Consider the following 18,820-nt stretch of genomic DNA (forward strand, 5'->3'; position numbering starts at 1 on the left):
ACATGGTCCAGTTCCTGCCAGAAGACAGGCTGAAGCAAGGCACATAGTTAAGGAAGGGGATCTGGCCTCTAATCAGGAAATTGATGCGCCTGTCGACGCAGCAGATACAGGATTTCACCAGCTAGTTCATGGGAAGGATAGATGAAATGAACTAGCTTTAGACTTTTTGGGCCGAATGTCTTCTAAGAAACTATTCTCTAATAGCAAGAACAAAGCCTTCTAGAATTTTGATGAAACAATTGGCGGCCTTAGTCTATTTCAGATACTTGAAGAGATATAAACTAGTTCATAAAAAACAATCCTTCAGGAGGCTTCTGCACCTGAAGAAGGGAGATTTCTTGGCCACGATAGACATGGGTGGTGCCTATTTCCATTTCCCTGACCACAGGTTCCAGAAAAAGTTCTTGTGATTCATAGTGGAAGAAAATAATGATCAATTCAAGATTCTTCTGTCCGGGTTGAAATCTGCACTGGGAGTATTTACTAAGTGCATAGCCCGGTGGCCGAGTACCTGCATAGTGGTATATCCTTCCCTCGATCCCTGTCTACAAAGTGGTCATTAGGAACAACAGGTGAAGGAAACAGTCATAACCAACACCTCTCCTTATTCAGACACTTGTGGTTGATTGTCAACCTTCAGAAATCGCAGCTTCGGCCGTCAATAAAAGCAGTGTTTTATTTTAGCAGAACTGGATATGATTTCCAGTGTTTGCTTAGCCCAAGACGGGCGTGGAAAGATATTGAATAACTCTTGATCTAATTACGCTGAAAACCATGTGCTATGTTATGCATTACAAGTCTATCTTGGAGGTAATGTCTTCATGCTTAGGTGTAGTCAATTGAAGCAGGCTACAAATGAGACAAATTCAAGAATTTCTGAATGCACAGTGCACTGAGATCAGCAGAGACTGAGAAAAAGTCCGGGTGAATAGGCCCATGTTTCTGGATGTTGGAAATACATTGCCAATCTAACAGCAGAATTGCCTTTTCAGTAACCAAGACCAACTTGCACGGCAGTGACAGATGCTTCAATCTTCATCTGCGGAGTACACTTACAAGGACGGCAGGTAAAAGTAGGTTGATCAGCACATAAGCATACTCGAACAGCAAGTTATTAGTGGTGCTGCAAGGTTTCCTACTAATTAGCAATATGTGTGACAATCCCTCACTTAATTAAGGATGCTCAGGACAGATGGAAATAAATACCTTTCCAAAGCCTTGAAAATCAAACATGCGACCAGTTCGCAAGCAGATTCTTTCATTACCCCTCAGAAGGAGTTTCCTTTTTTGATGCCCTGGTTAGGAAGATATCTTTACACTTTTATACCCATTCCACTGATTCTGATATTGGAAGACTCCTGAGGATTGACTGCAAAAAATGCACGCCTAGCTCCAGAGTGGCCTTGCCAGCACTGGTTTAATGATACGCTAGAAAAGTCCATTCAGCTGCACTTCAAACTTGTATTTCTCAAGCCCTTCCTTGTTAGACAGAAGTATCTCATTTTTTATTGCACCCTCAAATCACTGACCTTATTGGCCTGAATCCCGAAAAGGTAGCATTTCATGCAACTGATTAACCTGCAGGACTGCTTGGAGATGTTTGGTATTCTAGGTACTATCAACAAGATGCACCTTAGCATGCTGCATTTTAAAAAACAGTTCCTTTGACATATCCATCCCGTTGCACATCTGTGTGCCTGAGAAAGAGCTAAAAATGAACCGCCTCAACAGCAATCCAGTCCTACTTATTAAGTTAACATCAGAAGAGCAAGTCACTGATATCCTAATTTATTTCCAAGACCCATCAGGGTATTCTCATACCAGATTAGCACTCTTCCACTGGGTATGTGGAGATAATATGGGAGTGAAAGATGGCATGTTCAACACTGATCCAAACCAATCACCAAATTGGTAGTCAAGTGTGTATATTAATTAACAGCACCTCTACGGTTCAAGGCAATTATACAAATCTCCATCTTTGTCTCTTATTCTTGCTCTCTTTCCTTCTTCGATCTTCCATCCTATATACAGCTTTCTCTCTTGGCAGGCCAGTTTGCTTGTTTTATGGGAGACTCCTCCCCTACTCCGCCCTCACTCAGCCTGAGTTTTCACAGATTTGTCTCATCACAAATCCCATATTGGAACTTGTACTCATCCCCGCCACCACTGTACCCCTCCTCTGTATTTTACCCCACTGTATATCTGTTATGTTTTTACCTCAGAAAAGCACTCTGTTATGCATCTGTATTGTTGTATACCTCTGTAAAGCTCTCCTTTGCTTCTCAAAGCTAGGTACGCACTCAATAAATACCATTATAATAATAATAATAATACATTCTCCTGTGAGGTCATGCTATCAAAAACCCCTCTTAACCACTGCCACAACTCTAGATCCACCAATAAACATGGCCATTAATGATCTGACAGAAGAGCTTGACATTGACTTTCTTGCCCTCACTGAAACGTGCTTCTGTGGGATTTTAACACCTGCATCCCACCTAGTTTCATGATATTGGTCAATTACTGACTGAACAAGCCTGGGTGTGGTGTAACATTGATTTACCAATCTCTTTTTGCTGCCACTAGGATCACCATTACCAATTGCTCTCTCTTTGGAAGTATTCTGTATAAATGCCTTCTTAATCAGAATACATGCCTTAAGGGAATAACTTTCTACAGACCGCCTGCTTCCTAGATGTAAAGCTTGATTATATTGCCAATCCCCAGTCTCCAGCTGTATCATTGTCCTTGGCTGCCTTAATCTCCTGGTCAGATTTTCCTTCCAAGCAGTCAATGCTGGCTTTCTCTCATTTCTGTGCTGTTTTTGCGATTAAAAAGCATCCCTTTCCCTTCATCACACCGTAGGAATACCTTGGCTGCCATACTATCCTCACTTCATTTTGCCTTCCCATCAGGTCACTCCGCTTCATGGGCGGTCCACAGACTAGTTCAACCAAAAGTAGTCAAAACCAATAGAGCCGTGGAATGAGTATCACTACACTAATCTGGGATGTGTGTAAACTAAACCCATCTAGCAGGTCTTGCCTGAACATTTCTTTGCTAACTTCATAAGCCCCTCCAAGCAGTCCGATTCTCTTAACACCTTGCTCACTGGCCACCACAAAGTGTACAAAACCCTGGATAACCTAGCCCATCTTTCTACCAAGAAACCTTAATCTGCTGCCAAAACAAACCATGTGTTAGCCTCTGAGCTGGCCTTTCTCAAGAGATCAGCAGAATCTTAGAGACAGGCGATGGCGTAAGACAAATGACCAAGAGGACAACCAGGCCTGTTAGTGCCAACTTAAGACATATTCTGCCACCATTACAAGGAAGAAGAAATGGTACCTGCATGACCACATTGTACAAACCAGCAACCCGTCAGCAGAACCTTTCAAGAAATGCACCCTCCCTCCCACCAGAAACGTGTTGCCTGCCCAGTTTCTCAAGCCATGCAAACCTCTTATACTCTTTTATTATGTGAAATGACCCTAGCCATTAAAGACTCTATCTGTGTACATGCCAGATCTTCAGCCATCCCACCTATTCTTGACAATGTTTAAGTTTTTCCCTACTATTGCGATAACAGGAAAAATGAAATCCTTCTCTGAACAGGTAGTCCCTTGCCATTGAAGGCTATCAAAGATAAGCGGTGTCACTCTGGCACCTACAATCACTTTTTACGCGAATTCACTTGAAACTGGAATTGTCTAACCCCTCTGAAGAAAACCTGAATCTCGTCCCTACTAGAGAAAAAGACTCTAGCATTCTATCGCCCATTGTTAACACCTTTCTTAGGATCTTGGCAAACATTCTATAAATGTTGTAACCCAACAACTTTAAGCCTACAGTGAACCTCACCTACACCTGGACAATAATCAGACTTCAGGCTATCCAGAGGAACTGAAACAGCTCTCATGCACACAAGGGATGTACTCCTAAAATCACTAGCCCCAAGCTACCCAGCCACCCTTAACCTACTACATCTCTCTGCAGCCTTTGACACAGTCCATCATTCCAACCTATTCGACTGCATCCATGCTTCCTTTGACATTGAGGGAATTGCTCCTAAATAGATTTCATCCTTTCTCTCTGAAAGGGAGCTTTTAGTCGGGACAGGCCTACCTGGCTCATCTTACTACCCTCACCTGTAGAGTCCCTTGATGATAACCCTCTCTCCTTGGTTATTCAACACATACCTCAAACCTCTAGCAGAGCTCATCATCCCCTTCACAATCACTTTCCAAACATATCCAATGACCTGCATATTGTCTTCAGTCTCTGTGACTTAAGTATCTAGCAACATCATATCACAGCTTACATGAATCTTAAAGATGCATGACTGGATAATTGTCAACTGCCTCCTGCCTCAAACAGACCTAATCTTGAAGGCTCTTCAATTTCACTTACTCTTCCTGCTGCCCTGAGTGTCCTTCCTGCTTTAACCAATTCTGCAAAAACCCTGGGAGTAATATTTGACAGTTTGTCATTCCCTATGCCAATTGAGATTGTCGGAAAATCCTGTTTCCTCTTACATGACCTCAAAGACATGCTCCGTTTCCTAAGCCTTCCACAGAGAATACGTGTGACAACAGCCTTGGTTTTATCCAGACTCGACTATTGAAATAGCCTGTTCTTGGGGTTGCCCAAATTGCTAAGGCATCAGCTGTAGATTATTCAGAACAAGGCAGCCAGATATATTATCCATTTACAATCTCTGATTCACATCTCACCTGGTTTCCTGTTTCTGCCTGTATCGATTTCATGGCTTTATGCATCATCCAAACATCTTGACTCCTGCTCAGGATTGTGACCTAGTGCATCGATCTGTCTCCGAGAAGTAGGTATGGCACAATGCAGGTATCTTTTTTCCCCGTACTATGCATTTGTTTTTGTTGCGGTTGCCCTCTCCTCTGTCCCTTGCACTTGCTGATCTGAATTGCTTCCGAGGCCTGAGAACAATCAACTATCTGTACCCATTTCCTTTATATCCGATGTGCAACAAAGCCGCCTTGACCGCAGTTAGGGCCATAAATATAGCCAAACATAAAATAAGTATTTTTTGGTGGTCCGAGGCACATATTTTACAGAGGTTAGTGCCTCTGAAACCTGACTAGGAGAACAGACTGGCAAATAAAGACTTGCTTCGACAAGACCCGACTACTGAAAGCAGAGACATTGTAGATGAAGTTGTCGTTTTAGACAGGATGTTCGACTGTAGGAAGATAACATGTTATCACAGTTTGTTTAATGTTTCTATTTCTATCTCAGTTTCAGGACCATGTCAAGGCATGTGGCAAATGTAAAGTTCCCTGCAGATTCCATGTTGTGGGCTGTGCAGAAATGGTAAGTCCCTCTCCTTTCTTGCTGTTCATTTATTTAATCGATTTTTCTTTTACAATTGTGAATACCATTGCATTTGAAAGCATCACCAACCTTCCTGATGTGGAACTTGCAAAGAAAGTTTAGTTTACATATATATCCTGTGGAATCATGTCATCATCCTTTCACAAGCATATCTCTGTACACATACAGAATATATGCATACAATATTTTCAGTCTGTCTGTCCGTAGTCAATCTTCTCACTGCTGTTTTCCCCCTGCATCACCTCGTTCACAGCCTGCACACTTATTGAGGTCAAATTTTATAACTCGCCCTGCTAAGAAATTACTCCACCCCTGTCTTAACATACGTTGCTGATCGTAGCAGTCGTCTTTCTTTTTACATAAGGACAAACTCATATCGACATTGTTTCTCTTAACCTTCTCATAAATTGGGTCTGCAGTTTTAGCCAGGTCATACAAAATTCTCTTATGTTGGGGGTGAAGGGAGGATGCGGGGGGAGTGCACACGTTTGCTTCACAGGCACGCATACAATTCTCTTGTTGGACATCTATTTCCACACACGCTGGGCATGCTCCTGACTCAAGGCTTTACACCATTGTAATCATGCAGCATTTACATGGGTCCGTCACCTCAATGCAGACTGCTACAATTTCTTCAACTACATTGTCCTCCCACGTATTCCTCATCTTTTGATGTTTCCTTTCAAGCTTCAGCTGCTTCAGAGCTTTCCTCGATGGAAGGTGCTATGTGCGCTGGTCCCGTCGACTCGATGTCCCTCGAGGGCCTACGTCCAATGGGCAATGTCATCACCAGTATATGTAGCATGCTTCAGGTCTGTTTTTTCCAATGCAGCTTTCGCTTGGAGAGTGTTACGGTGCGCTTCGGTTCTTCTACGAATTTGAATTTATTATGTCTATGTCTATGTCTATGTGTTTATAACGCGCCGACAGCCCGCGGGCATCAGGGCGCGGAGAACACCTGAGAAAAGAGTCTTGTTGAAAACAGTAGGAACTGAAAACAGTTCAGGAAAGGGCTGGTAATCATATGTATACCAGTGGGAGATCCTGAAAAGTCCAGAGGCTATTGGAAAAGGTGGGTTTTCAGTAGTTTCCTGAAATTACCATAGTTTCCTTCTAATCTTAGATTCCCTGGGAGGTTGTTCCAAAATTTGGCTGCTTTAAATGGAAAGGCTCTGCCCCCCCCTGCTGCTCGTTTCACCCTGGGGATAACCAAGAGGCCTGTGTCGGCTGATCTCAGGTTTCTCCTAGGTGTGTAGAGTGCAAATTTCTCTTTGAAGTATCCTGGCGCCGTGCCATATAGGCATCTGTGAACGATCGTCATGGCCTTAAAGTAGACTCTTTCTTCAATTCTGAGCCAGTGAAGATCTTTCCTTGCAGCCGATATGTGGTTTCCAAATTTAATTTTCTTAACAATGCGAACTGCCTCATTTTGCATGACCTGGCAACGATGCAGCTCTTTCATGGTGGCCCCCACCAATAGTGCATTGCCATAGTCAAGACGGGATAGTATGATCGCTCTTGCGATATTTGCCACGTTTGCTTCACTTATGTAAGGTCTAATGGCTCTCAACAAGCGCAAGTAATATGTGTTGTTTTTGTGTAGATAGTTTACTTGTGCTTCGGCCCCCACTGAGGCTTCTACCAACATCCCAAGTGTTTTGACTTGGGATAGAAGTGGGATTTTGGCATCTTTTATTTTGAAAACCTTATATTGATCTCCTAATTTGGTTCTTGCATGCTGAGCTCCAAAGATCATGAGCTCAGTCTTGCTATTGTTGAGGCACATCCAATGCTTCTGCATCCAGATATCAATGATTTTATATACTTCTTCTACTTTCGCACTATCTAGTGTATAGTCTCCCGTCATTTCAAAAACCAGCTGCGTATCATCAGCATAGTTAGTGAAAAACACTCCGATGCTTTCCAATAATTCACACAACCTACGCATGTAGACGTTGAAAAGCAGAGGGGACAGACTGGCTCCCTGCGGTACTCCAAATAGGATGAGAGCTGCTTCTGAGAAAGTGTCTCCCCAGTGAATGCGTGCCCTCCTATCACTTAAGAAGGATGCTATCAAGGCCAGTGCTGTTGGAGAGCAACCTATAGTTTTATCTAGAGCCTCTTGTAGTAGTTGATGGTCCACTAGGTCGAACGCTGCACTAAGATCCAGCAGCATGAGCATCCCCGACTTGCCCTGTTCTATCAGCTCTAACATGTGGGATTGTAGGTCGAGCATAGCTGACTCTGTACTGTGGGCTGTTCTAAAGCCTGATTGCTGTGTGTGTAGCATCTCCTGTGCTTCCATCTGTTGTTGTAGCTGATTTGTGGCAGTTTTGTCCAGAATCTTCAATACTAAATTGGAGTTTGTTATTGGCCGTAAGTTGCTAGGATCTTTTGGATCTAAGCCCGGCTTTTTGACCAGAGGGGTTATGGTAACTTTTTTGATGATGATGGGAATTTTCCCTTCGGAAAACGAGGTGTTAATTATTTTAGTGAGAATTGGTGCAAAGAGCTCTTTATTATCCAGAATACTTTTTGTGGGCAGGATGTTCTCTGCACAGGATGCTGGTTTCATTTTAGATAGTACCTGGCAGAAATCTTCCTCTGTTATGGCTTTGAACTGAAAACTGTCCCTATTTCCTGGTCTGGGCTCTACTGTGGTGCAAGTTTCGATACTGGCGGATTCCCTTGCCTGAATTATATTAGTTCTGGCTTTTAAAATTTTGGCTGCAAAAGCTTCTTGTACTTTCTCGCAATCGTCTTTAGATGGGTTATGTGGTACTGAGAGTGCCTTTGGCTTTTCAATTGACTTGAGGATTTCGAAGAGTTTACTCGTTGAGTTAGCGGCTGACTCTATTTCTCTGTTGTAGTAGTTGAGTTTGGCTTCTTTGACTGCCTTTCTGTACTCTAGGTACTTGCGTTTCCAGTCATTTCTATTCTCTAGTGATTGGTTCCGAAGCCATGTTCTTTCTTTGGCACGTTTCTCTTGTTTCAATTTGTTTATTTCATCATTGTACCATTTGCAGTGATTGTTATTTTTCCTGACTAACTTATTTTTTAGTGGGGCGTGCTTGTCTTCACGGTCGACTTCATCGACGTCTAAGACGGGTTTAAAAAAGATTTCAAGACTGTGGGGCAATAATTTCGATTACCGCTCCCCACTGCATCTGTTTATAGTGCCTTGGCAGGGAACATCGCACAACGGATTGCAAGTCTTGTCAGTCTATGACCGACAAGACTCTAAGGGAGCGTAAGGGTAAAATAGTGGTGGGTAGGATCCCTTTGAAATCCCCTGGTAATAAATCCAGAAAACGGTAAGCCCTGACGAATTGTGAGATTCGCCTCGATGTAAGAAAACCAAGAAATCTCAATCCAGGAGTCTATCACGTCACTCTTAGTCTTAGAAAGGCAAAGAAGAGACATTATAGATCTCCTTCAACCTCGAGTGATTCCTCTCCTGAGAGGATTGCATGCCCAACCAAATTCTCCACTCCGGCTCATTGGGATGGGTTTCGGAGAGAGCTGATGAAAATATTTGATAAGGAGGCCCCGACCCCTCAAAGGGAAAGAAGGAAAGCCATGCCCCAGTCGCTCTGCATAAAGATGACAAAGGGAAGTCTAAGGCTAAATTTGTGCGCCCGGGACACAAGCCAGATTCTCCATTCGAGCCATCAAGGCCTCGAACCGACGAGAAATAGTTGATGACTTCAACAAGTCAGGAATCCAGCCCTTCAAAGGTATTATTGAAGAAACAGAAGTCGACAACTTTGACAATAACAGGGTATACACCATGGACAACTTCGGAGCCGTAGACGCCTGTGTCGAAAACTTTGGCATCATTGATCTCGAAACCATTGATGACAGTGTCAAAGCTACCTTCGGCATAGGAAAAGATCTTTAAATCTTTGCCGAAGAAGGATTTCTTTAAGTCATTAACCTCATTTTATGAGGTTCATGGGCCTTTTGATGACAATATGCCTCCTTTTGGCTTACAATATGGGGCCCCAAATGTCCCAGATGCCTTAATATCAGAGCAGTCAAGAAGTGATGATTTATGATAATCTTCAGACAGTCAGTCGTGTGGATACATCACCTGAGTTGGAGTTTGGAAACCCAACCCTTCTGATCATGCTGAAGTATCATATAGGCAGTTAATGAGTAAAGAAGTTGAATGTTTAGGATGGAGCAGGCCTGTTCCTCCTTTTGAGCAAGATGATTTAACAGACATACTGGACCAAGGTGCACAGAGAGATCCCATCTTTGCCATTTCATATTGCTCTGCAAAAAAGGATTAGATTAAACTGGGAAACTCCAGAAACTATTCCTGCAGTTAACAGAAACTTCTCCAAGAAGTATAGACCATCCAGCAGTGACCCTGAATTTTTGACCAAACGTTCTACACTAGAAAGTCTGGTAGTCCAAGTGGCAAAGTCCACTAAACAGTCTGCATACCCTACTATTATATCAGAGAAGGATGGCAAGCGTTTAGACGCTATGGCGCAGAAGATCTTCACAGCAGGGAGCATGGCCTTAAAGTCTGCAAATGCCTCTTGTGCCTTGTCAAAGTTCACGTTCACACTGTGGAATTGTGTAGCAATGACGGCTGACACATTCCCGAAGGAGAGGAAAGAGACTGCTTCCTGGCTTTCATTAAAGATGGAAATGAGGCAATGTGTGAGTGCCTACAGTCAGGTCTGGATACTGCAGACAGCATTATCAGATCCATGGCCACAAGTACCGTTCTACGCAGATTTGCGTGGTTGAGAAAGTCAGGGTTTGCACCGGACGTGCAGTCCAGGTTTCTCAATATGCCTTTTGACGGCTCTCGGCTGTTTGGCAGCAAGGCTGAGGGAAGCCTGGGGAAGCTGCAGGCCTTTAAAGCGGCAGCAAAGCCTCTCAGGGCCACAATCAGACAACCTCAACATTCTTACCATAATACATCATCTTGGAGGGGTAAGTCATTTTGTTTCTACTCCTCAGTTGGAAGAGAGAGAGAAAACAGGCTATTTATAGAGTCCAGAAAAGATTCCCTCATCGTAACTGAAGGAGAGGTACTAAGTCTGCCCAAGCAACTAATTTGCCCTCAGCCCCTGCTTCAGCCGCCTCAAAACCTCTGTGAGGCCTTAACCCACAAGACCCCATTGGGAGGCAGACTCTCGCAGCATCTGAAAGAATGGCGGGGCATTAATTCAGATGTATGGGCCCAGGTTACTGTCTTCCCTTTCTAGGAAGGCCTTGGGGTCATCCATCGGGGCACAACTCTTACAGAATTCCAGATCCGCTCCGTGTGCAGGAAAATTTGACCCTGCTAGAGAAAGGTTCCTGTAGCGGATCGGAACAAGGTTTGGTACAAGGTTTGGTACTTATTTTCTAACTTGTATTTGTATTTCTTAAGTTTATATAGCGCTTTACGCCAAAGCGCTTAGTTCCCAAGAAGGAACGAGGATTGAGACCCATCTTGGACTTAGGAAACCTGAACTAGTTCCTCGGGAAGAACAAGTTCAAGATGGTTACCCTCAGAGGAGTAACTTTGCTGAACATTTTGGTGGGGACATCATGACAACTGAAAGAAAGAGGCGGGGTGGAGTGGGCGGATGTTGGCACTGAGGGATAAGACTAAACTACTACACAACAATAGTCCATTGCCGACGCGCTTGGTTATAAATTTCATACGACTGATGGGTATCTTTAAAATTCAATTCTAAAGACACACCAGTCTTCTGAAACTTATAACACCTCAGTTCGTCCTTAGAATTCACTGCATTGACAATAGTTAAACAACCTGCTCCCCTTCTACCTAGAGAGGGCCTGCAAGCAGGCTGAAGGGAGCTAGTGTTTGATTATTGCCACCAGGGCACTGATTCAAACAAGCATATAGACCTAATATAAATTTCATACGACTGATGGGTATCTTTAAAATTCAATTCTAAAGACACACCAGTCTTCTGAAACTTATAACACCTCAGTTCGTCCTTAGAATTCACTGCATTGACAATAGTTAAACAACCTGCTCCCCTTCTACCTAGAGAGGGCCTGCAAGCAGGCTGAAGGGAGCTAGTGTTTGATTATTGCCACCAGGGCACTGATTCAAACAAGCATATAGACCTAATATAAAATGGATGCCTGCAAGATTTAAAAACAGCGCATTATGTGGCTTATTCTGATTTCATTAATTACTTGCAACATCTTTTATTTGATTTTTTTAGATGTAGCGACAGTTTACACAAATATAGTGCATCCCAGATTATTTGCATTTTATTTTATGTATAGAGAAGTAAATACCAAAGTGTTTAACAAGTAAAAGAAACTGTACAATTCAGTTGGAAATAAATGAAACAATCAAATCAGCAAGCAAGCAAATGTGCTTTGAGATGAGAAGGGAAGTGTGGAAAAGAGGAGCGAGAGTGAAGGAGAGGAGTGCATTCCAATGTTTAAGGGCCAGTAAGGAAAAGGAGCAAAAGCAAGACATGGAGGAATCGTAAAGAGAGAAAACAGAAGCTTACCCAAGACTGAACCCTGTTTGAAGATGCAATCTTCTGAAATAGTGTGCACTTGTAGCTTGACTGCGTTCATTTCCTTGAATGAATTGCTGAATAGCCTTGTCTAAAGACACCTGATCTAGGCGACTTTGATGCACATGGCAAACAGCAACACTGTTCAAGCGAGTTTGTGTCATTGTAGTTGACTAAACCAGTGTTGTAGCTGTGAAAGGGCCATATTGATGATTTTGAAATACTCTATTTTTAAAAACTGTTCAGCTGTTTTAGCAGTGTATTGTTCTCCATTAACAGCTAACCATACTGGCAATCTTCTAAGTCGTGGAGGGGCGATTGGTTCTAAATCCAGCTTCTGAACTATTGCCCCTGCTTGCTGAAAAAAACAAGAGAAGACGTGACTCATCTCTGAGCCTCGTTAGATTTTCTTGTTTGAGATTAACTTTTTTCAGCATGCCTGATGAAGTGCAATTCCGCTCTTGCAAACCTTTATTTAGTATTGTGAGTGGTTCCATTAATGATTGTATTAGTGTTAAACTAAGAATAGTATTTCCTTTCAGAAAGTGCTCCAGGAGGAGACCACTTGCCCTTGCAGCTACTTCTCCAGTACTTTCCTCCGTTCCTTGTAGGCTTTGGATGCCAAGTTCATACTGTCCTAGGACAGCTTAAATTGCAGATTGTCGGGCTGTCCACTGGGTAGGGCAAAGAGGTCTCTATTTTCTTATGTTGTTGACTGATGCATTTTCCGGGTGGGCAATAGCTGAAAACATTGTTCTGAACTTCAGGGATTCACCAAATAAATTCCCTAGCTCATTTACCCAATTTAGGGCGTTTCGTAGCAAGGGGCTCGCGACACAGCTTTCTTTCACTACTAGGTTCACACAATGTGCACCACAGTGCACAAATAAGGTTAGTGGCTGTTTCTCCTTGATGAAAGCCTGAGCTCCGCGATATGCCCCAGACATGTTATCGGCACCATCAAATGCCATACCTTGGAGGAGAGCAACAGGAAGAGGAAGATGACCGAGCACATCATCAAGAATTAGGTTGTGAATAGAATCCCCTGTCGTATCCTTGGGCTCATAGAAGCCAGTAAACTCTTCATGAGGATTCATGTTGGAGTCCACATAACGAAGACATCTGCTTTCTTGTTCCTTTCCTGAGCAGTCCTGAGTTCCATCAACAATAATAGAATAATACAGTGAGCTGCAGTTAATGTCGGCTATGATGGAACAGATTATTTCATGGCTCATTGAACAGATAATTTTATTCTGTGTTGCTCGACTGGTGTAGTCTTGCTTTCCCTGTAGCCACATTTTGAAAGTTTCATTTCCTTCACAGCCGCTGAACATTTTTAGTAACTCATTGTAATTTCCCTCATCCAGTTGATGACCCCGGAGTGGCACTCCTTGTCTGATCAGATCGCGCAAAGCGATGACAAGCTTATATAAGTACTTCCTTGAAAGTTCTGGTTCCTTGACTTATCTTTCAGAGTAGCATCAATGCTTTGTCAATGTTGGGGTATTACCATTTTCCAAGACGCATGCTGGTGAGTTTCAGATGACTGGTGAGATGCAAACTTTTCACGTGCCTTCTTCCAGTTGGAAAATCCTACTGAAGAAAATGTTGGCTCACGCCTCTTTGAAAAGGCAAGCAAACCCATTTTTTCACTTTTTGCGCAAGTGAAACCCAGCACTGCCTTCAATTCAGGGCTGAAATGCAGCCACTCAGATTCTTTGTACCAGGCACTTTCAAATCGCTGACTTCTTTGACCACAGATTTGTCGAGGTATCTCCTCAGTAGCTGGATGAAAGGGCTCTTGCAAAGTAATGATTGACATCTGCGTTACATGGTCACCTGGAGACTGACACAGTGTTCTATTTGGTGTGCAAGAACTTGTTGTAGCAATGTCATCACCAGCCAAGTTTGTTGGTTGTGACTGTGATTCAACTTGAGCTTCTGATTCATGCTCATCGTTACACTCAGTATGCATTTCTTCATGAGTTGCACGAATTGAAGAAGTTTTAGTACGCTCTTCAGGGTTAACGCCTGGTCTTTTGAAAAATGCTTCAATGGTATGCTGGCTGTCCCTTTGGTGCTTCATCTTCACTCTTTCTGGTTTGGATGGATGTAGTGAATTGCTCTGAAATGTAGATATGTAGCATAATTTGTATTGCTAACTAGTCATACACTGTTCTATCAAAAACAGACACGCTCAGAAAGTACATTTTAGAATTATAAATCTGTACAATGTGAGTAGAGATCTGGGCATCCTCAAGCCAAGAATACACTAAAGGATACACAGAGCAGGTTATGGCTCAGGGCTGTTCTTATCTCACTTAGCTCAGCTTCTGCCTTACCTGTGTCTCATTTCTCTGCCCTGATCTCTTTCTTGTTCAAGAAGGATGTCCTTGAATGTGCACAAAGTGGTGCCGGAAGGACTGCTTCAAGCACTCATTCCATCCTCCTCACCTAAAGATTATTAAGAAAATAGCTACTTTAGTGCATGTGATCCAAATGTATTTCAATACAAATTTTAATTCCGGATTTGCAGATGGCAGGGGGTGGGAGTTGTGCTCAGTTGCTTAGACTCTGCCTTTGATTCAAAGCGCAGGATCCAAAACCAACCATATGAATTATTTTCTGATAAAAGGTTATCATTCCAAGATGGAGAGTCTGGTGCACTCTTATTGTACTCTTTCAAAATACCTCTCTGAGAGTGGGAAAGGGGACAAATAGCACCAATGAGGATTCATGTATGCTTTGCATTAAATCACGGCATTTCAGGACTACAACAGTGATCAGAGATCTGTGATAAAAGCATTGTATGTGTGAATCTCTAAATTCATAATTGATGCATGGCTTGGTGCATACATCACAGTTCACAATACCCTAACCTTAAAATGTTTGTAACCATGAACCATACATGCTCATTTGGACAGCTTATGTTTTTGGATGCGCGTATAAAATGACTGCAACATCAGCTACTCAAATGGGGTACAAGAGCTCTTTTGCTTATTGTTTCTGAAGAATTTTAGAGGAGGGGCCACTAAGTCTCAGTGTGGGCCTGCCCAACCCCAATACAGAAACATCTACAGGGAAGCATATCTACTTACAGGGCAGGATACTGCACAAGAGGGACCCAATAAACAATGCACAGAAAGGCTTGTAGCTTTTTCAAACTTTAGCCTGACCATTAATAAGCTGATGAAAAGTTTTAAACAAAACTGGCTTTGAATGCATGGTAAAGGGTCCACAGTTCCTCAGCCACTACCTCCTCACTATTACGCAGGCCTCAGGGGTTATTTCGGCAAAAAAGAGCAGGCCCATGCTTTATCTAACAGAGCTGGCATTAGCATCGCTTATTAGTGCTGGCCTGCAGCTAGTGAAAATCATGGTGCAGCAGTGTAGAAAGGGTGTTTGGCCTAGTGGATTTACAATTTGAGGCAACTTCTTTGCTTTAGGTGTTTAAGTGTGGGCACAGTATGGCATGTTCGTCAGTCATATACACAAAACATTCCAGTGTGCTCTTGTACGGACATTGGGCACATCAGACAAAAACAGGTATATGTGTTGTTACATAAGGGAGCACCACATAGATGCCATTAACCAACTGGGTGGTGACTTGTGCAGTGCACAAATCATTGCTGCAAACATATCACTGCATTGATTTGCCATTTGCTACTGTCTGCATGGTGACAGACAATGAACTCTACTTTCCTAATCAAGGTGCCGATCCAGGAAACAATCGTGATGGAGGTCATAATCTTAAGAATAACTGTACAATTTGGGACAAATCCCCAAGGCAACGGGCAGTAACAGGTGGTAATCGTCATTCACCCAGTGCTTTACATGGACTGGCCTTACCTGCACTCCCACACGCACTACCCCACCCACCCATTTTATAGTTTTTATCCATAACATGTATATGATCTGTACCACTGGCTAAGTTCATGCTGTATTAAAACGAATACATACATACATGCATACTCTCCCCACACACAAATCCCATGATTCCCCCACACACGCCCTCTGCCCCTAACCCCCATGCATACACGCATCCCATGTCTGCCAAATGAGAACTCTCAAATTCGGGACATTGGCCAGGCCGGCGGGGAGGGGTGTTTTTCGGTGGGGGGGAAGAGAGCCGCAACAGGCGCAATATACTTATGGAAACTCCAACAACTTAAACGGCAACACACAACAAGTATTACAGCTCCCTCAGTCTCGGGGCGGGGTCATTAAATACAGACACTTGTGAATTTAGAGACTCCCTGCTTTTCACCCAGACCCTCCAACATCAGCCTGCCTGCCCTTTCTGGTCAGCCTACACCCTCTTACATCACTTAATGTGCCGTCTCCGACCTTACCCCCCCACACGCTCCCATGCACTGGCATGTTCCTCCTCGCCCTGTCTATCATGCAACACCTTTCCTTGCCTTGCGCATGACTCCCCACCAGCTTTCTCAGCTGTGCCACCTCACATTTTCTGTGCCGTGCAATTCCCCCAGCTCACCCAACCCCTGCCCCACTAACTCACTAGACCATGAGCAGGCCTCCTCTGCTAACTCTATACCCGCCTTATCATCCCCCTCCCCTTCAGAATGACCCCTTAGGTGTTGTTCGTTTTTATTTTGGTTTTTCTTTTTTTAAACGTGTTTTTATTGACATTTATAAAGTACAGTTGTTCGCATATCAATTACTTACATCATAGCAAGTGTGTCCATATTCTCATAGCAACATTCCAATATTAATGATAAACAAGATACCAGACAACTTTCTTCACTTATCAGTCATTTTAGTACATATCTTTTTTGTGCACGTGCAGTGTGGCAAGAGGCCCAGTAGTTGTGGATAGTATCAACATTTTAGCAGTGACCTCCTAGTTTCCTCTAATTACCCAACAGTCATATTCAATCCAGTGATGGTATTCGCAGATAGAGGGCATGGTAGTGTTCAAGGGAGTTTGTTGTCTGACAGGTGAAACATGTCCCAGACCAACAGTTTCCACGCTGCGCACCCGTCGCTTCCATCTGCGCCAGTTTTGTGCGCCCCCTCCAACCAAACTCTAGTCTCAGCCTCTGCCCAGCGTTCAAATTCTCGATACCAGCAGACATACAGTGGGCCTCTAGCTGATTTCCAGGCCACTGCAATTGATCTTTTGGCCAGTATGCACGCCATATACATAAACCTGACTACATGCTTGTGTTTACTGTTTCTGGGGTATGCGCCTAACCAGCATTGTTTCAGCATCCATTCATATCTCACTATCCTAGCCTTCCTGCAGTCTTGTTCTGTCTCTGCCCAGAACTTTTGCACTCGTACACAGCCCCAGAACATGTGTATCAGGTTTGCATCACCCAGTGAAAACCAGGGACATGGTGGCCATGTAGTATTGCTGAATGTAGCTATCCTGTGCGGAGTCTTGTACGTACGGTACAGTACGTTCAGTTGTATCAGCCTGAAACGGGAGTTCCTTGACACTTACTTGGGATATATCAATATCCTCTCCCATTCCTTTTCTGTGATATCAGTTCTTAGATCCTTTTTCCATTTCTCTTTCAGCAGTGTGCCTCTGGGGTTTGGCCCATCTGTTATTGAGGTATACAGTCTGGACACTTGTCTCCAGTTGTATCCCAGATTGTGCATTAGTACTAGCAAGGGGTTTGGTGTCAGCTCTTCCGGCCATCCATCCCATTTCTCCCTAGCCACCTTCCAGGCTCTCTAGTACCACAGGAACTGCCCCCCAGGTAGCCCCTCTTTCTCTTTAGGGATTCAAACTCTCTGAAGGTTCCATCTTTATACAGGTCACCCCAGGTGTAAATACCCCACTTCTCCCAGTGTCTCACCACTACCACGTCTGTGGTGTGCTTACAGACATTAGCTGCAATCGGGGTCTCAGGACAGTAGGGGTGCACAATTTTTAGCAATGTCATAGCCCTATTCCATACCCTTCTGCCCAGTGCCACCAACATGGGAACGTTCCCCAAGCAACCTAAATGCACCCATAATATTTCTTTTAAGCGTGTTAGCGCCACCAGACATCGTAGAAGCTCTGTTTCCGATGTGGCTTCGTTGGACAGCCACTTAGCTACGAAGCTGAGCTGGGCTGCAAGATAGTATTTCTCAAGATGCGGCAGCTGCCCCCCGCCCTCTTTATAGGGCAGACATAGTGTGACAAGTGACAGTTTGTGGCGGGCAGTACCCCACAAGATGTTGCGCAGGAGTACATCTAATAAGCGGAAGAAAGAGGCCTTGATGTAATAATAGACATTGTGAAAATAATACAGGAATCTTGGTAAGATAATCATTTTGGTGATGGCCACCCTATCCATTACAGATAACGGCAGTTTGGACCTGAATTTCATGGAGTTCCGCAGACCCTGTATTACTGTTGCTGTGTTGCTCTCATGGATCTCTTCTGGCGTATGTCTAATGCTCACCCTCAAGTATTTAAATGTTTCCAGTTCCCATCTGAGCCCTATTTCCGGTGGTTCACCCCTTCCCCTTTAGGACCGCTATCGGAAAAATTCAAGATTTTTCTTTGCTGAAGCGAATCCCAGACACCTTAGCATAATTATCTAGGACATCGAGTATCGTTGGGACATTGAGGTGAGGATCCCTCAGGTACAGTAACACGTCGTCTGCGTATAGCGAAACCAGGTGATATGATAGTTTATTTATATAGCGCCTATACACAATGTGTTTCAAAGCGCTTCAAGGCAAGGGAGGGAACAAGGGAGAATACAATGACATTCTTACAGGCCATGAACAGTAAGGATGTGAAATTAACTATCGTACTCGGCCTGACGACATTTCAGATAGTGCAAGAGCTAAGATAAGGAAGCGAGGGAGAGAGTGGGAAGGAAATGGAAACAGACAGGCGACTACCGTACTAGGCCTGACGACATTTCTGGTAGAGCCGGAGAAAAACAAAAGGTGAGGGAGAGGGGTGCAGA

The 18,820-nt window shown here is 43.6% G+C and overlaps 1 protein-coding gene across 8 annotated transcripts in view; it reads left to right on the top strand.

Annotated features, from left to right (window-relative positions):
* The window catches only part of TRAF2 (TNF receptor associated factor 2), a 1,562,837-nt gene that overhangs the window by 1,280,029 nt on the left and 263,988 nt on the right, over positions 1-18,820 (top strand). For all 8 annotated transcript variants that reach the window (XM_069609765.1, XM_069609762.1, XM_069609766.1 and 5 more), the window contains one exon: positions 5,272-5,346. In XM_069609765.1, the coding sequence (XP_069465866.1) occupies positions 5,272-5,346 (75 nt within the window). The remainder of the gene's footprint in view (positions 1-5,271; positions 5,347-18,820) is intronic.

Source organism: Ambystoma mexicanum, chromosome 8 (genome assembly GCF_040938575.1).
Source record: "Ambystoma mexicanum isolate Mex_15411 chromosome 8, UKY_AmexF1_1, whole genome shotgun sequence".
Classification (NCBI taxonomy): domain Eukaryota; kingdom Metazoa; phylum Chordata; class Amphibia; order Caudata; family Ambystomatidae; genus Ambystoma; species Ambystoma mexicanum.